The 16,575-nt window shown below is 46.1% G+C and overlaps 1 protein-coding gene across 6 annotated transcripts in view; it reads left to right on the forward strand.

Moving 5' to 3' along the window:
- CARM1 (coactivator associated arginine methyltransferase 1) overlaps positions 1 to 16,575 on the forward strand; it is a 127,496-nt gene that overhangs the window by 86,856 nt on the left and 24,065 nt on the right. For all 6 annotated transcript variants that reach the window (XM_044419304.1, XM_044419305.1, XM_044419308.1 and 3 more), the window contains exons 10-12: positions 2,067 to 2,156; positions 9,293 to 9,430; positions 9,745 to 9,834. In XM_044419304.1, coding sequence (XP_044275239.1) covers positions 2,067 to 2,156; positions 9,293 to 9,430; positions 9,745 to 9,834 — 318 coding nt within the window. The remainder of the gene's footprint in view (positions 1 to 2,066; positions 2,157 to 9,292; positions 9,431 to 9,744; positions 9,835 to 16,575) is intronic.

The raw sequence follows: 16,575 nt of genomic DNA on the forward strand, positions 1-16,575 counted from the left end.
CTTCTACCTGTTTGCACTGCTTCTTATGAGTACTGGCAAAAATCAGTTAGGAAAAGCTAACTGTGGTCCCTCAACAAACTTGGCTTGCTCAAGTCATTTTTTGGGCTTGATGCAGCTACATTTGTCTGCTTACTCAGAATTGTGGGAGCTTTGCTGTCCAACCCTGCATGCTCTCAGACTGAAGACTTGGAGATTCTTCTGAACTCTGCTTTGACCAACTTATTGTAGAACATACAGGCTATTAATAGATACAGCATGCAAACTGGCTGTTATGACTTCATGTACTTTAAATTGGAAGAGGTTTTTTTATTTTTGCAGCTGTGCATGAACTTGACATGTTTTGCTATTGACTTGTTTGACTGCTACTGACTTGTTTCCCCAAATCTTCCAGTATCTGTTCTCTCTCTCAAGGAGGTTTTACACATCTCTGTAGCAGGTATTGCTGCTAATAGGAGAAGTATAGGAGGAATCTCAGTCTACCCTGACCCATTGATGAAGCAATTCCTTAAAGGAGTTATGAATTTAGTACTCCCTGTGAAACCATTCGTAACATAGTGGAGTCTCTCAGGTGTGCTCAGGTACCATAGTGCTTGATGGTAAAACTGTTCAGCCCTTGACAATTTTTGATCTTTGCCTCCTTACTTAAAAACTGGCATTTCTTATAGCAAAAACATTTGTCTTCAAGGAGCTCCTTCCACGGGAAGTAAGGCAGGTGGCTACCAGGTAGATAGCAGTTATGGCACTCTGGTTTTGGAATGACCTTTCCAAAGAAGTGCACCTGGTGCCTACTTTGTATTATTTTTGCTGCCAGATGAAGACCTCCTTATTTTCCAGTATTTGAATAATCTAACATTTTAACTTTGGTTTTCATGTATCCATTTTATTCTGTACTGCTGCTATGTTTCTGTGCTGAATCAGGCAATTGCTATTATGGTTTTATTCTTGTAAATCAATGTGTGTTTGTGTCTTTTAAATGTTAGTTTAATTTAACTTTTGTTAACTGCCCAGAGAGCCTTGGCTATTGGGCATTATAAAAATGAAATAAATACTCAGGTCAGTGATTCAGTGAACTTGGTACTTTGATGCCCCTTAGATAGTCTTTCATTTGGGATAAGGTCTTCACCCTGTTACTGCCTTCCTTCTAAGAATGGTTTCAACCAAGGTATTGTGTTGCCAACTTTTTTCCATCTCCAGGATTGCCTTTGAAATCAGTGTTCCAGATGTTTGACATTTGGAGGTCATCGACATTCTACAAATCATGGACTGAACTGTTCCAACAATCACCAAGGCTCTTTATTTGTTATGGGTAAACCAAAAAGGGCTTACCTGTCCCTGTTATGAGTTTGTCTTCTGGGTGGTCAGAACTGTACAATTAGCTTACCTGTTGGCTGGGCTCAAGATCAACTCTCCACTGCATGCCCATTCATTTAGAACAGTGGCAACTTCTGCAGCTATTATTTGAGGCATCCTATTACCAGCAGTGTGTTTGACACCATCTTTCTTTGTTCAGCACTACAAAATGGCTATTCAGTCAAGGTCTGACTGCTTTTGGGGAAGGGCAATACTATCTTCCATTTTGCTAAAGTCATATTAATACCAATCCTCCTTGAGGCAAGTCAGATTGCTCTTCTGGCATAGGTGAGTTCTTCAAGTGGTTGTCCTGTAGTGGTCATCTGTGCATTCATGCCACCAGCCCTGCTCTGGTGCTGTTCTTAACGTATTCTGTATTGGCTCTGATGCAACACTGGCATTTACATAGAATTCCGAACTGCAGAGGATACCATTCCATTCCCTTATTATCAAGGCTCTGTACAGAGGTCTGAGAGAATAAGCAGGAACATGCTACAGATATGCATGCTAGGGTGCTGGGAGAGGTTTTCTGTCAAAACTTCCTCAACTGTAGAAGGTTCCCAAAATGAAGTTCAGTATAGGCACAGTTCTCATAGGTTCTTGCATCCGCCTTCTATACTGGGACTGTTTTAGACCTTTAGCCATAGAACATGTAAAGGAGTGACTGCATGGGAGAATATGACTTTGTGTGGCTTATATCTTTTCTTGTTCTCCAGGATAGAAATCCCATTCAAATTCCATATGCTGCATTCAGGTCTAGTCCATGGGTTGGCTTTCTGGTTTGATGTAGCCTTCATTGGTTCAATGTAAGTGGTGGCAAAAGTGTTCTTTCCTCCCATCAGAACATGGATTTTGTAAAACATATAACTATTTATCACTCCTATTCTATACTGTGGTAAACTGGCAAGTTCAAGTCAAGTTTTATTTTTACTTGTTTCTTGTGAATATTTTTTCCCATATGCAGAGGTAGTAGAGCTTAGAAAATACTCTGATAAGAAATGGAATTTTACCATTCTTCCCTAAACCCAAATAATTCTTGGGTGAAGGATACATCTTTTGATGGAAAAATCTAAGTGCCAGGCCTCCGTTTTTGTTTCAAGACCAAGTTAATGTGCTGGTGGGCTTTAAAATTCTGCATTGTTAATTCTGAATATTTTGGGAATGCTGCCTTCTATTTGAGATTTTGAGCAACCTTTACAATTGCCCAATAGTTCTGAAAATGTTTTCACTTATCTTACCCTTGCCAGGCAGACTAAGATGGCCTCTATTTTGCACGTCATTTTCTATTGTTTCAATTGTTTGTTTTTAGCTCTCTTAACTTAAACTTCTATTTGTGTCTCATGACTTTGTTTAAATTTTGTAATGTATGTTCTTTGTCGTGGCCTTTGTGCATCACACATATGGCTGTTGCGCCTGCGCAGTGCCTTTGGCCGGAAGATTGCAAACTAATGGTTTTTGGTGGGAAAGCTCTGCTCCCCCTCCCCCTCCCCCATAGCCTATAAAGAGCGGATCATCCGCCATTTTGTTCAGTCTTTGCGACCGCCATTCGCTGTGCCTTGTGCCGCTTTCACTCTCGCTCTGACCATTGCTCGTCTAGCTTGTTGTTCTTCTCGATTGTTCTCTCCCAGTTGTTATAGCCCCGGTATTTCTTCTAGTTCTAGTTCTTGTAGTTTTCTATCGTTCTACCTTCTCTTTGTTCTTCTATCAAAAATATATATATATACTTACCCTCTGTACTATCGCCTTTTTTCTCTTTCTTGTGATGGCACAGCGAGCGGCTTTCCGCAAATGCGCGGAGTGCGGGTCTAAAATGTCTCTGACCAACCCGCATGACCTATGCCTCCTCTGCTTGCAGGAGGGGCATAGAACTGATAAATGCTCTCACTGCCTGGCCTTCTCTAAGCAGGCCAGGAAAAACCGTGAGAGTTGCCTGCGGAGGTTCTTGTGGGACCGGGCTCTCATGCAGTCCGACCCGCTCATTGCTGCTCCGAAGTCTGGCTGTGCTTCAGTGGCTCCATCTTCACGCCCTTCGGACGAAGGTGCGTCTGCCATGGTGGTTCCACCTGCTTCTCCCAAGAAAAAGCATGAGAAGCGCAAGCATGCTGAACCCAACAAATTGGCAGGCCATAAGAAGGCCAGGAAGGAGAAGGCTCCTAAACCTCCAAAAAAATTGAAGGATCCGGAGCATCCTCAACACTGAGACTCGGATTCGACGGCCCCCTCGGTACCAGCGGCACTTACCATACCGACTCCACCCAACCCAGTGCTTCAGGCGGCTGTGAGGGTTACCCCTCAAGGGTCCTCTCGCCCTGTGGCTGACCTTCCTGCTGGGCCACTGCCAACTCTACAACGAGGCTCAATTTCTGATGGGGAAATTCAGGATTCCCCCCCTAGGGCTAGGTCGCCCACACCCATGCCCACAGCCACTCTGGAGGCAGATGTAGAGATGTCCCCGTCTAGGAGCCGGAGGAGTCTCTCAATGGAGCAGCGCTCTGAGGGATGGCATTGCTCATACTATCAGACCTGGGGCGATCCGCTCTCCGTCGGATACTATCCCGCTCCTAGGGGTTGGTCTTCGCCACTTTCCCGCGACCGACCGCAGTTCTCAGGCCCGAGGCGCGCATCCCCGATACCTCCTCAGGATGGAAGTAGCCGGTCCTTCTCTCCAGCGGAGTCCTCATCATCGCCCCCCCCCCCTTATTATGGTGCTGACTCCAACGATTCGGAGGTTGATTCAACCTCCCGACGTCACTGTGACCTCCCAGGGCCCTGCGTCACCGGATGAATCGCATGTCTCCTTCGCAGAGCTGATGTCCCGGCTTGTCCAGTCCCTCGACATCGATGCTGTCCAGCGTCCGGGACCTACTACGGACAAGTTTTATGACGTCGTCCGTGGGGAACAGTCCACATTGATCGTCCTGCCATTGATCACCACCTTACAACAGGCGATGACGCAGCCCTGGGACTTGCCCTCTCACCTTCAACCCACTTCTCGGAGGTACAAATCCATGTACCGGGTTTGAGAGGAGGACATTCCCTTCCTCCTCCGCCACCCCAAGCCGAACTCGGTCGTGGTGGAGCCCTCCCAGGGCAGAGAGGCAAGAGATCACACTGCGCCAAGGGATAAGGAGGGACGAAAGATCGACTCCCTGGCCAGGCGAGTCTACACTGCCTCAGGCCTGGGGCCGCGTATCTCCAACTACGAGTCGACGTTGGCGAGGTATCAATACTTCATAATGCAATGCCTCCACAACGTCACCTCGACCCTCCCGGACCACCAGGGCAACCTGGCCAAGGTCCTCATCAAGGAGGCAATGCAGGTTGCTGCAGCAGTTGTCCACAGCCAGGCACCATGTGGACACAGACTCGAGGGTCTTGGTCAGTGCCGTTTCACTCTGGAGACACGCCTGGCTAAGAAATTGTAACTTCCCGGAGGAGACTAAACGTCGGATTGAGGAAATGCCCTTCGACAGGTCCGGGCTTTTCCACTCGCGCACCGACCACAAGTTAAAGAAACTACATGAATCCCGCATGACGGCACACAGGATGGAGCTACAGACCCAGACCAGGCATAAGTGGTCATGGACTCGTCCATCTTATAGGCGGTCCTACCAGCCTAGACAGCAGCCCCAGCACCGGCAGCAGCAACAGCAGCACCACCGTCCACAGCCTCAGCAACACTCAGCAGAGCCGTCGCCGTCGCCGTTTCGACGATGGGAGACAGCATCGACGGGACTGGCGAACCATTCCTCTGATCCCTTTCATACCCACCCCCCTCTCATCTGGGGACCGGCTGCGAAGCCGACTCCCCATTTGGGAGTCATTCACATCTGATCGGTGGGTATTGTCCATTATATAGCACGGCTATCGGATAGAATTCAACATTGTTCCTCCATCGAGTCCAATCCGGTTTACATCATGCTCGCCGGTACTGCTCGATGAACTGCAACAACTTCTTCGTAAAGGAGCAATTCGTCAAGTAACCCCACCTGATGGAGTCCACAGATTCTACTCCAGATATTTTACGGTCCCAAAGCGGGATGGTGGTCGACATCCGAATTTGGACTTACGTAATCTGAATCAATTTATCGTGACAAAAAAGTTTCGAATGGCCACCCTTCAAAATATTTTGCCACTGCTAAGGAAAGAGGATTGGTTCGCCTCATTGTACTTGAAGGATGCCTATTTCCACATTTCGATTCACCCGAGTTATAGGCATTTCCTTCGTTTTGCTGTTGTACCCCATTTCTACGAATTTACAGTTTTACCTTTTGGACTGGCTACTGCTCCAAGAGTGTTCACCTAATGTATGGCCCCTGTCTGCGCTTTCCTATGCCTCCAAGGCATACAAATTTACCCGTATCTTGATGATTGGCTGCTAGTTTTCCAATCTAGAGAAGGACTCCTCGCATCCATCTGTACAACCTGTGCCTTGTTAGATGATCTGGGCCTACGCATTAATACCGAGAAATCTTCTCTTCTTCCGGCGCAGACGCTTACCTTAATTGCAGCCCGCCTGGATTCGATGTTGGGAAAAGCCTTCCTTCCTCGGGACAGACAACAGACTATTGCTTGCCACATCCATCGAATGCGACAAGACAGGACGGTCCTGGCAAAGTCCATTCAGAGGATCCTGGGACATATGGCTTCCTTGGTTGCTGTGGTGCCACACACCAGACTTCGACTCCGTCCGTTACAACTCCTCTTCAACAAGATGTTCCACCCACAGAGAGACCCACCCTCGAAATTGATTCGAATCCCTTCCTCAGTGCTCCATTCTCTACTCTGGTGGTCAGTCCCAGTCAATCTGACTGTTGGGGTTCCCTTCAGGCCCTGATGTCCTTTGATAACCCTCAATACCAATGCATCTCTTCTGGGATGGGGAGCAGTATGCTCTGGCCTATACACCCAAGGCACATGGAATCGTTGAGAATCCACGAATCATACCAACTTCCTGGAGCTGCTGGCAGTATTCAAGGCCCTATGTTCTTTCGAGGATGTTCTCCAACATCGGGTCGTTCAGATAACTTTGGACAACACAGCCACCGTCTTCTATCTGAACAAACAAGGTGGAACAAAGTCCCCGACTTTGGCCAGACTTTCAATGAAAATTTGGGACTGGTGCATTCCAAGAGACATTACGCTGATGGCAGTCCATCTGGCTGGTACGGACAATGTGCAAGAGGACCTCCTCAGCAGGCACATGTTCATCTCTCACGAATGGGAACTAGATCCTCAGACACGCAACCATCTCTTTCATCGCTGGGGGTTTCCCGACGTGGACTTGTTCGCTACCCAACAGAACAAGGTGTGCAATGCTTACTGTTCGAGAGCGGGAATTGGGGATGGATTGCTAGGGGATGCCGTCATGATTCCCTGGAACAACCTGAACTTTTACACCTTCCCTCCAATCCCTCTTATGATGAGAATGATAGCGAAGATAGTATACGATCGGGCCACAGGGATACTAATTACTCCTTGGTGGCCACGCCAAGCTTGGTTTGCGACACTGCTCGACATCTCTCACGGGGAATGCCTCCATCTACCACTGCTTCTGTACCTCATAACCCAATAACCCTACCATTGCGCCATCAGTATCGACGACAACTTCAAGTGGTTCGAATCCTGCCATTGAATCCAGTGGGTTTGGCATTTCCTCTTCATTTCTTCCTTCTGTACCATCGGATTCAAGGATTGATCCGTCGAATCCGACAGCCTTTCATCCAAATATCCAACACATCCTTGATTCTGCTTTGAAGCCGTCCACACGGAAGTCCTACGTAGCTAAATGGAGACGATTTTCTACCTTTGCCGAGTCTCGTTCGTTCTCCCCATTTACATCATCGATACATCAGATCCTTCAGTTCCTATTAGAACTACACCATTCCGGATTGAAACTGTCTTCAGTTAAAGTGTATGCAGCAGCAATAGCCTACCATCGTGGCTTGGTTGATGGAGCAACCATCTTCTCTCAACCTACTGTTAAGAGGTTTCTTAAAGGACTTCATAATCTTAATCCATCGATCAGGCCAGTAATGCCTACATGGAGTCTCTCTGTTGTTCTGCAAGTGCTTACGAGAGCTCCTTTCGAACCATTGGCAACAGTCGATTTACGTCTGGTTTCATGGAAGACAGCATTTCTTGTTGCGGTTACTTCAGCCCGAAGGGCCAGTGAGCTCTGTGCTCTCTGCATAGACCCTCCTTACCTGAATTTTCACAGAGAAAAGGTTGTCTTGCGCCTCGATCCATCTTTTCTTCCTAGGTGGCCACATCTTTTCATATGGGACAGGATATTATCTTACCTGCCTTTTTCCCGTCACCATCGACTCTGTTAGAAAGATCGTTGCACTCACTTGACATTTGGTGCTGCTTAGCCTTTTGCAGATCGAGGACTGAATCTATTCGACACTCAAATAGACTATTCGTTAAATATTCCACCAGAGATCAAGGCGCTTCAGTCACTCCGCAGAGACTTTCCAATTGGATAGTCCATACTATTACTTTATCCTATCAACTGGCTAAGATTGAATTACCCACAGCTCCTCAAAGCCATTCGACTAGGGCTGTTGCTACCTCATCTGCCTTCGCATCGGGGGTCCCGATTGATGATGTATGCCGAGCTGCTACTTGGGCGAACCCTTGCACTTTCGCCAGACATTATCGTCTAGATGTTCAGACTCAGCAAGATTGCTCCTTTGGCAGAGCCGTTCTTTCATCTATTCTTCATTGAGGACACCTCCCCTCCTCCTTTTATGGTAAGCTTGTTCATCTACCCATATGTGTGATGCACAGAGGCCACGACGAAGAAAAGCAGGTTGCTTACCTGTAACTGATGTTCTTCGAATGGCCATCTGTTCAGTCACATAAGCCACCTGCTGGCCCTGCTCGGTGTCGGTGAGTGGACATACTCGTCGGTACCGAAGGTTCCCTTTTTTTCATGGTACCGATCTTTTTCCTATCTAGCAGTGACAATTTTTTCCACATGGGAGCGTACATTCGGTCGTCAAAGACTGAACCAAATGGCGGACGCTCCGCTCTTTATAGGCTATGGGGGAGGGGGAGTGGAGCTTTCCCGCCAAAAACCGTTAGCTTGCAATCTTCCGGCCAAAGGCACTGCACAGGCACAGCACCCATATGTGTGACTGCACAGATGGCCACTCGAAGAACATCAGTTACAGGTAAGCAACCTGCTTTTTCTTTAAGAATGGTTGTTATGAGCAACTGTTATGCAAAATTAGCTGTATTGATTAGAAGGAAAGGGAACTTTCAGTTTTGAAATACTTCCTGTTATGGAAGCTTACTCAAATCAAGATAGCCTCAAAAAGTGTGCCTTTAATCCTAGCCTCACCAATTAAGGCTGGCTTCACAAACTGATCTACTAAAGTTTTAGCTGGTTGATTAAGCTGGGTTATCACTTTAAAGTGATTAGAAATGGCCTCCTTGACTCCCATTTTCCTGGAAGAAAAGCGGGGTGTACTGGAAGCAAGCCCAAAAAGAAGACTTTACTGCACTTCCAGACTTTGTGTATAATCACTGCATTAAAGTGTCTCAGTGATCAGGTTCTCACACCATGTTGTGATATGTGTGCTGGTCACCATTTTGAATATGCAAGTCATGGCAGAAGTGTATCACAATTTGATGTGTTGTGTGAACCTGGGCATTGTTGGTTACTTGAGGGTTAAACCAAACCCACAAATAACCCTAGAATAACCAAGTGGCCCAGTGAATTGCATCACTGTATTGGCTTAAAGAGAAAAGCAGACATTTATAGCTCTATAGAGTTAAAGCAGACAAGTCAGACCTAATTCCTGCCAGAATCCAACTGAGTGGTAAGGCTGACAGTTGGCAGCAGAAACACATGAGTGGGTGGGCTATGGATTTGCGAAGCCACATTTTTTTGTTGTTTCTGAACATTACCTTATTGATTCTCTTCCTCTGTTAGAATGACTGTTTGGCTTTCGACTGCTCCCACAGAACCTCTTACCCACTGGTACCAAGTTAGGTGTCTCTTTCAGTCTCCACTTTTTGCTAAGGCTGGTGACACCCTCTCAGGGACATGCCTGCTCATTGCCAACAAGAGGTAAGATAGGAGGGATTATCTCACTGAAATGAAAAGAACATTCCTCAAAGCAGCCAAATTCTGTTTGATCCAGGGTGGTCTAGTGGATAGAGTGCTAGGTTAGACCAGAGAAAGATGAAATATATTTTCTAGGTACTTCTGACTTAGTCTAGTTGGTCATTCCTGAAGTGGGAATATTAGTTACCTACCCAGCAAGATACAGCAAGATCATTTGAATCTCAATCACAGAAAATGTTCCAATGTTTTATCTGTCATAAAACAGATAAATGCCCTAATCAGACTGTTGGTCATCTTACAATCTCTCTACCTTTCAGGCAGAGTTATGACATCAGTATTGTTGCTCAAGTGGATCAGACAGGCTCCAAGTCCAGCAACTTGCTCGATCTGAAAAACCCGTTTTTCAGGTATGTCAGACAAGGGCTTTTTTCCATGTCTAAAATCAGAGCGTTTGAGTGCAGTGTATATGAGGAGAAGCCATTGTAATTCACTGTCAAACAGCAAAATCTAATTATACGTAGTTTCAATTCATATATTTGAACTTGGTAAAGGTGTAATATTTCAAGGAATTGCCAGACCCTGAGGGTTCCTGAGGTGCACAGCAAAGAAAAACAATCTTTTGCTGTTCTCTATACAGAAACAAGGTTGGGAGATGTTTCTGTTCCCTGGAGTCTTCCTTTTTGGTGCTAAACAAGCATTATACTCCCAAATTCTTATACCATATATCTTTTTTACCAGATTTCTTCTAAGTAATGAATGTGAACATCAGCGGTTTTTTAAAAACCCAGTTGACAGTTTGAAGAAAGCTCCTTGTGTCTAATTTAGGTTTCATAAGATAGTATTATTATTAATCTCATTTCTGTACCACCCATAGCTGAAGTGCTCCTGGCAGTTTACAAAAAATATAAAAACAGTGAAGAGTTGGAATGGGTCAGTTAGGCCATCAGGCCCAACCCCCTGCTCAATGCAGGACTCCAAGTTAAAACATACCTTTCAGATGGCCATCCATCTGCATCTTGAATGCCTCCAGTGAGGGAAAGCTCATGGCCTCCTTAGGCCTTTGGTTCCACTGCTATACAGCTCTAACAGTTAGGAAGTTTTTCCTGGAATCTGGCTTCCTGCAACTTGAGCCCATTGTTCTATATTCTGCACTCTGAGATGATTGAGAAGAGATCCTAGCCATCCTTCATGTGACAGCCTTTCAAATATTTGAAAAGTGCTTTCATATCTCTCCTCATTCTTCAAGCTAAGCATGCCCAGTTCTTTCCATTTGTCCTCACAGGGCAGCTGTGCCTACGTCCTGTTCTTGCATATTTGAGACATGGTGGGATTTTGTAATGATAAGCACATTGAAAAGGGATTACTTTAGCTGTAAAACCCAAAAGCTTCACAAGAGGAAAAAAAGATGGGATGTTACATTACTGTAATGCAATAATTAGATTAATACAATATGTAAGACATTGTGTAATAATGTAATCTTTTCCAGCATCTTCACAATCATTCTCTTTTTGGGGATTTTGTAGTATCAGTCCTGCATGGTGCTGTATTAATGGAATCCCAATTCATTTCCTTCTGCTGCTGCTTTTCCTCGACAGAGATGGAAATGCCCAATTACAGGCAAAAAGCAGCATGGAGATGTCTTACCTGAATGTCCCATGGAAAAGAGAAGCAAGTCTTATTAGGCAGGGTTTAATGAGGACATTAGATGAAGGTGGAATGGTTGTTGCAGACTGCCCAACCCTGGTTGAATCACTATGATTTCATGATTTCTGCTGGGCGGGGTTGTGAATGAACTTTGATCAAGGGGAGGGCTGTACAAGGAGCTAGAAATGAGGGTGGCAGAAAAAGATACCTTTCCATCAGTTTTGATTGAGGTTGCTATTTTTCATCCTCTTTCATTGTCTCTGTGCATCATATACATGGGGCTCTGTACCTGCATGGAGCCTGTTGTCAGGAATATTTACTTGCTAAAGGCATTTTCGTAATAACCCTTCCCCCACCCCAACTTCCAGTACAAAAGGAGAGGAGTCCCCACCTGCTCCCTCAGTAGTTCTATTACCGTCTTCATCAGTGCCTCAGAAAGTTCATTGCTGATCTGTCATTGTCAACTTTAAGTGTTCTTCGTTGTGATCTCTGTGCATCACACAAATGGGTGCTGCGCCTGTATTTGGGAAAATTCTCTCAGGTAGTAACATTTTTGGCAGGAACTCTGCTCCCCCACCCCTTTGTATAAATGGGCAGAGTCCCCACTCTCTTGCCAGTCTGCGTTCGATCGCTGTTTGCTGTGCCTCAGGTTTCTCTTGTTGTCTCTTTCACTTTCATTACCCTTCTAGCTTTAGCCTTAGCTTCAAGCTTTACATTTTTGATACCCTTTTCATATTTTCTGTTTCCAATACCTTTTATCCCTTTCCTCCCTTAATCCTTCCCCATTCTCCCTACAATATCCTTCCTATCGTATTTTCTTCTCTCTCTCTTACTCAGTGATGGCGCAGCAGGCCAGTTTTTGAGAGTGTGCTCAGTGTGGGGCAAAAATGCCTTCCACGGATACCCATTTGTTATGTCTGTTCTGCCTGGGCAAAGGCCATATGGTGGACAAGTGCTCCCATTGCCAGGCTTTTACCAAGCAGGCAAGAAAAAATTGGGAGAGCGAAATCAGCCAGTCTCTCTACTGTCCAAGAAGATGCCTCAACCCAGGCTTCCAAACCGACCCAAGGAAGCTCCAAAAACCTCAGGTTCAATGATCCCTTCTGCTACTTTGGAGGCTCCAAAAAAACAGAAGAAGAAAAGGAAGCATTTCGAGTCCAAAGAGATTCATAAGGAAAGTGCTCTGACAAGGATAAATGAGAGAAGAAGAAAAAGCGACAATCCCATTTTGAACACTGATTGTCAGACTTGCTTCGGCTCCCAGAGGTATCAGTACAGAGAGCTGCATCTGTACCAAGAGAGAGCCCTGAACATCAATCTTTGGTCCTCTTGTCTGTCAAGCAATCCCCTCGGGTCCAATTGAGCCCAAGGTCTCCACCGCCCATCAAGATCCCTCATGTACAGCCCATGCTCCCAACTTCAATCTCTGAAGGAGAGATATGGGATTCACCCATTCCGTCTCGAGCACCCTCTGAATCATTGGTACAGACCCCATCAGATTCAGCTACAGGACCCCCATTTCAATGTCCACCGACTCTGTACCCATTTGGACTCCTGTCAGGACTCTCTTGCTTCAACCAGGCACTTTGTACGCACCTTCCAACCTGAATTTCCTAGGCCAGATCCCCATCCCTACTGGATGATGCTTCCCCCCTACCCTACTATGCTTCAGGGTATGGTTAGGACTATATGTCTCGACCCCAATATCCGCCCATCCCTAGACACAGAGGAAGGAACCAGATGATGTTCCATCCGCATCTAGAGTCCCTGAAACCAACCTTCCTTCAGAACATGGCTTGCCAGTATGCTCCTCATCCTCTAATGTGCTGTATGACTCTGACTCAGATTCTGCCATCGATACCGAGAAGGCTGCTTTCACATTGCCAGATCCCAATGCTAACCAAGGTTATATCCAAACTGAAACACAATGAGGCCATGGTGGCCTCGTCAGGCTTGGTTCAACACACTTTTACACCTGTTACACGGGACATTTTAGCACCTTTCCAAAATATCGGATCTAATTTTGAGGGAACAGGGCAAAACCCTTCAAACATTAACCTGACAGCATGGTTGATCCAGTAGAACCCATGGACTGCACATTACTCGTAGCTCCCAAGATTAAGGCCATTCTTCAGCTGGCCCTTTGTCCAAATACCAGGCGATCATCTGCTTCCAAATGGAAACGATTCAAGATCTTCAGTACAAAGCATAACTTCACAGCTGCACATGCAACAGTTCAAAACATTCTTCAATTCCTCCTGTCCTTACAACACTTGGGATTGAAACCAGCATTAATCAAAGTATACATGGTACATCTTACTATAGAGGACAGATTGAAAGATCTTCCATCTTCTCGCACCAACTGATGTGTTGATTCCTATGAGGCCTACAAAACTTAAACCTGACAATTCGACCCTTGGTCCCGACATGGGGTTTATCAGTGGTTCTTCAGGCATTGACCAAAGCACCATTCGAACTCCTTCCAGTGACAGACTTGAGACTGCTATCATGGAAAATGGCCTTCCTGGTGGCTATCACTTCAGCCCGGAGGTCAAGCAAGCTAGGCACATTCTGAGTAGATCCACCCTACTTGAGTTTTCATAAAGAAAAAGTGGTCTTATGGATGGACCCAACCTTCTTACCCAAAGTAGCCTCTTCCTTTCATTTAAACCAGGACATTGTTCTACCAGCTTATTTTCCTGCTTCTTCCACCCCACTTGAAAGATCACTACACACATTAGATGTCAGAAGGGCAGTTGCCTTGTATAGGTCTTGGATGGAGCAATTCAGAAAAACTAAACGTCTCTTTGTCAAATATTTCAGTCATGACAAGGGAACACCCATCAGGTCACAACACCTAGCTAAATGGATTGTTGAAACAATTAAACTCGCTTACCAGCTCACACATCTGGAACTGTCAGTTATCCCAAAAGGACATTCTACTATGGCTGTTGCTACCTCAACAGCTCTTCATATGGGCATTGCCATACAGGACCTATGCAAGGTGGTGACATGGGCAACTCCATGTACATTCATACAACACTACCGATTGGACACTAGGGCCAGAAGGGACTGCTTATTTGGATGTGCTGTCCTCTCTGCCATTCTGTAATGACGATATCTTCCCACCTCCTTGGCATGGGAAGTTTGCTATTCACTCATATGTGTGATGCACAGAGATCATGATGAAGAAAGGCAGGTTGCTTACCTGTAACTGTAGTTCTTCGAGTGGTCATCTGTGCATTCACACAACCCACCCACTAGCCCTACTTAGGTGTTGGTGACTGGGTTCAGATGATATAATGTAATTTATCTGATGTTGTAGTTTCAGTTGGGAGTAAACAGGTGATCTCCAGCTGGATTGGCAAGAGGAAGGGGGCTGCATCCATTTATACAAGGGGGTGGGGGAGCAGTGTTTCTGCAAAAAAATGTTCCTAGCTGAGAGAATCTTCCCGAATACAGGCACTGCGTAGGTGCACCACCCACATGTGTGAATGCACAGGTGACCACTCAAAGAATGACAGTTTGACAGTTACAGGTAAGCAACCTGCTTTCTCCATCGTTTTCTCATTGCTATAGAAACCCTGTCTTTCTTGCTTATATCTTAAAAACTTCAACTATTTATATCATTCTCAACCATATCCATTTGTTCCCTATTTTCCACAAAAAAGTCTAAAAAATCCCACCTCTCTTGTCTTTCCCTTTCTATTCCAACCCTGCTAGCTTTATATTTCTTTGCTTTTCCCTGTGTTCCTTTTCCAAATTACTGATGCATAATTACTGATGTTACATAGACAAAAGGGTATACCAGGAGGAGAAGGCCTGTTGCAGAAAGATTCTTCCCAAGGCTAAGGCTGATTACGAGCTGAGACTTGCCAAGAATATCAAGAGCAACAAAAAGGGCTTCTGTCAGCGTGTAAATAGGAAGAGGAAGGGGAGACAAGTGGTGGGACCACTAAATAAGGAGGAAGGAGATCCAGTGACTGATATGAGGGAACAGGCACAGATGCTAAATGATTATTTTGCCTCTGTGTTCTCCCCAAAGCAGGATGGGGGAGATCCGCATGGGAGATTAGATAAGGCTGGGGACTTAGGGGCATAGATTAGAGTCACCACCCTTGAAGTCGAGGGGCTCCTCAGGGCATTGGACATTGCAAAGGCGCCAGGCCCTGACAGGTTACACCTGAGAGTATTTAGGGAGTTGGCAGCGGTTCTCTCACGCCTGCTGGCCTCCATTTTTGAGACCTCGTGGAGAACGGGTGACGTTCCAGAGGACTGGAGTGGCATCAGTGGTCCCAATTTCCAAAAAGGGTAGTAGAAGGGACATGGGGAATTATAGACTTGTTAGCCTTACGTCCATTGTAGGAAAAACAACGGAAAGGCTCATAATAGAGAGAGATCTAGTGATGCTAGATAGGGAAGGGAGGCTGACAGCCACACAACATGGCTTCCATAAAAACAGGTCCTGCCAGACAAACCTTGTGGAATTCTATGACAAGGTTTTGCGATGGCTAGATGGAGGGGATGCAGTGGATGTGGTATACCTGGATTTCAGCAAGGCCTTTAACAAAGTGCCCCATGATATCCTGGTGGAGAAACTGAGGAGTTTTGGGATATACCAAAGCACTGCTCGGTGGATTAGGGCATGGTTGACTGACCAAAAGCAGAAGGTAACCATTAGTGGGGAATCATTGGGATGGCGGCCAGTGACAAGCGGGGTCCCCCAGGGCTCTGTCCAGGGGCCGATCCTGTTTAATCTTTTCATCAGTGACATGGAAGAAGGGGTGAACAATCTGCTGATCAGATTCGCAGATGACACTAAAACTGGAGCAGTGGCCACAACTGAGGAGCAGGTACTCCAGATCCAAAAGGATCTGGACAGACTGGAAGTGGGCAGGAGACAACAGGATGGCGTTCAATGTGGATAAGTGCAAGGTCTTGCACTTGGGGCATAGGAATAGGTGTCATAAGTACAGTTTAGGTGACAAGTGGCTGGAGAGCAGCACTTGTGAAAGGGACTGCAAGCTAAACATGAGTCAGCAGTGTGATGTGGTGGTCAAGAGGGTGAACACCGCCCTTGGTTGCATGGCCAGAAGTGTGGCTTCTAGATCAAGAGAGGTATTACTACCACTCTATATGACTCTGGTGCGCCTGCAACTGGAGTATTGTGCTCAGTTTTGGGCCCCTCATTACAGAAAGGATATAGCCAGGTTAGAGTGAGTGCAGCATAGGGCCACAAGGTTGGTGGCCAGTTTGCAGGGGATGGGGTATGAGGCGAGGCTGAGGGAACTGGGTCTCTTCAGCCTGGAGAAGAGGAGACTCAGAGGGGATATGTTGGCAACATACAGGTATGTGAGGGGGTGTCACATGAAGATGGGTAGAGACCTGTTCTCCCCTGCAGAAGAAGGCAGGACACACTCCAATGGAGCAAAGCTCAGGGAGCCAAAGTTCCATTTGGATGCCAGGAAGCACTTCCTGACAGTTAGGACCCCAAGGGTGTAGAA

Source organism: Varanus komodoensis, unplaced genomic scaffold (assembly GCF_004798865.1).
Source record: "Varanus komodoensis strain SLA01 unplaced genomic scaffold, ASM479886v1 scaffold101, whole genome shotgun sequence".
NCBI lineage: Eukaryota > Metazoa > Chordata > Lepidosauria > Squamata > Varanidae > Varanus > Varanus komodoensis.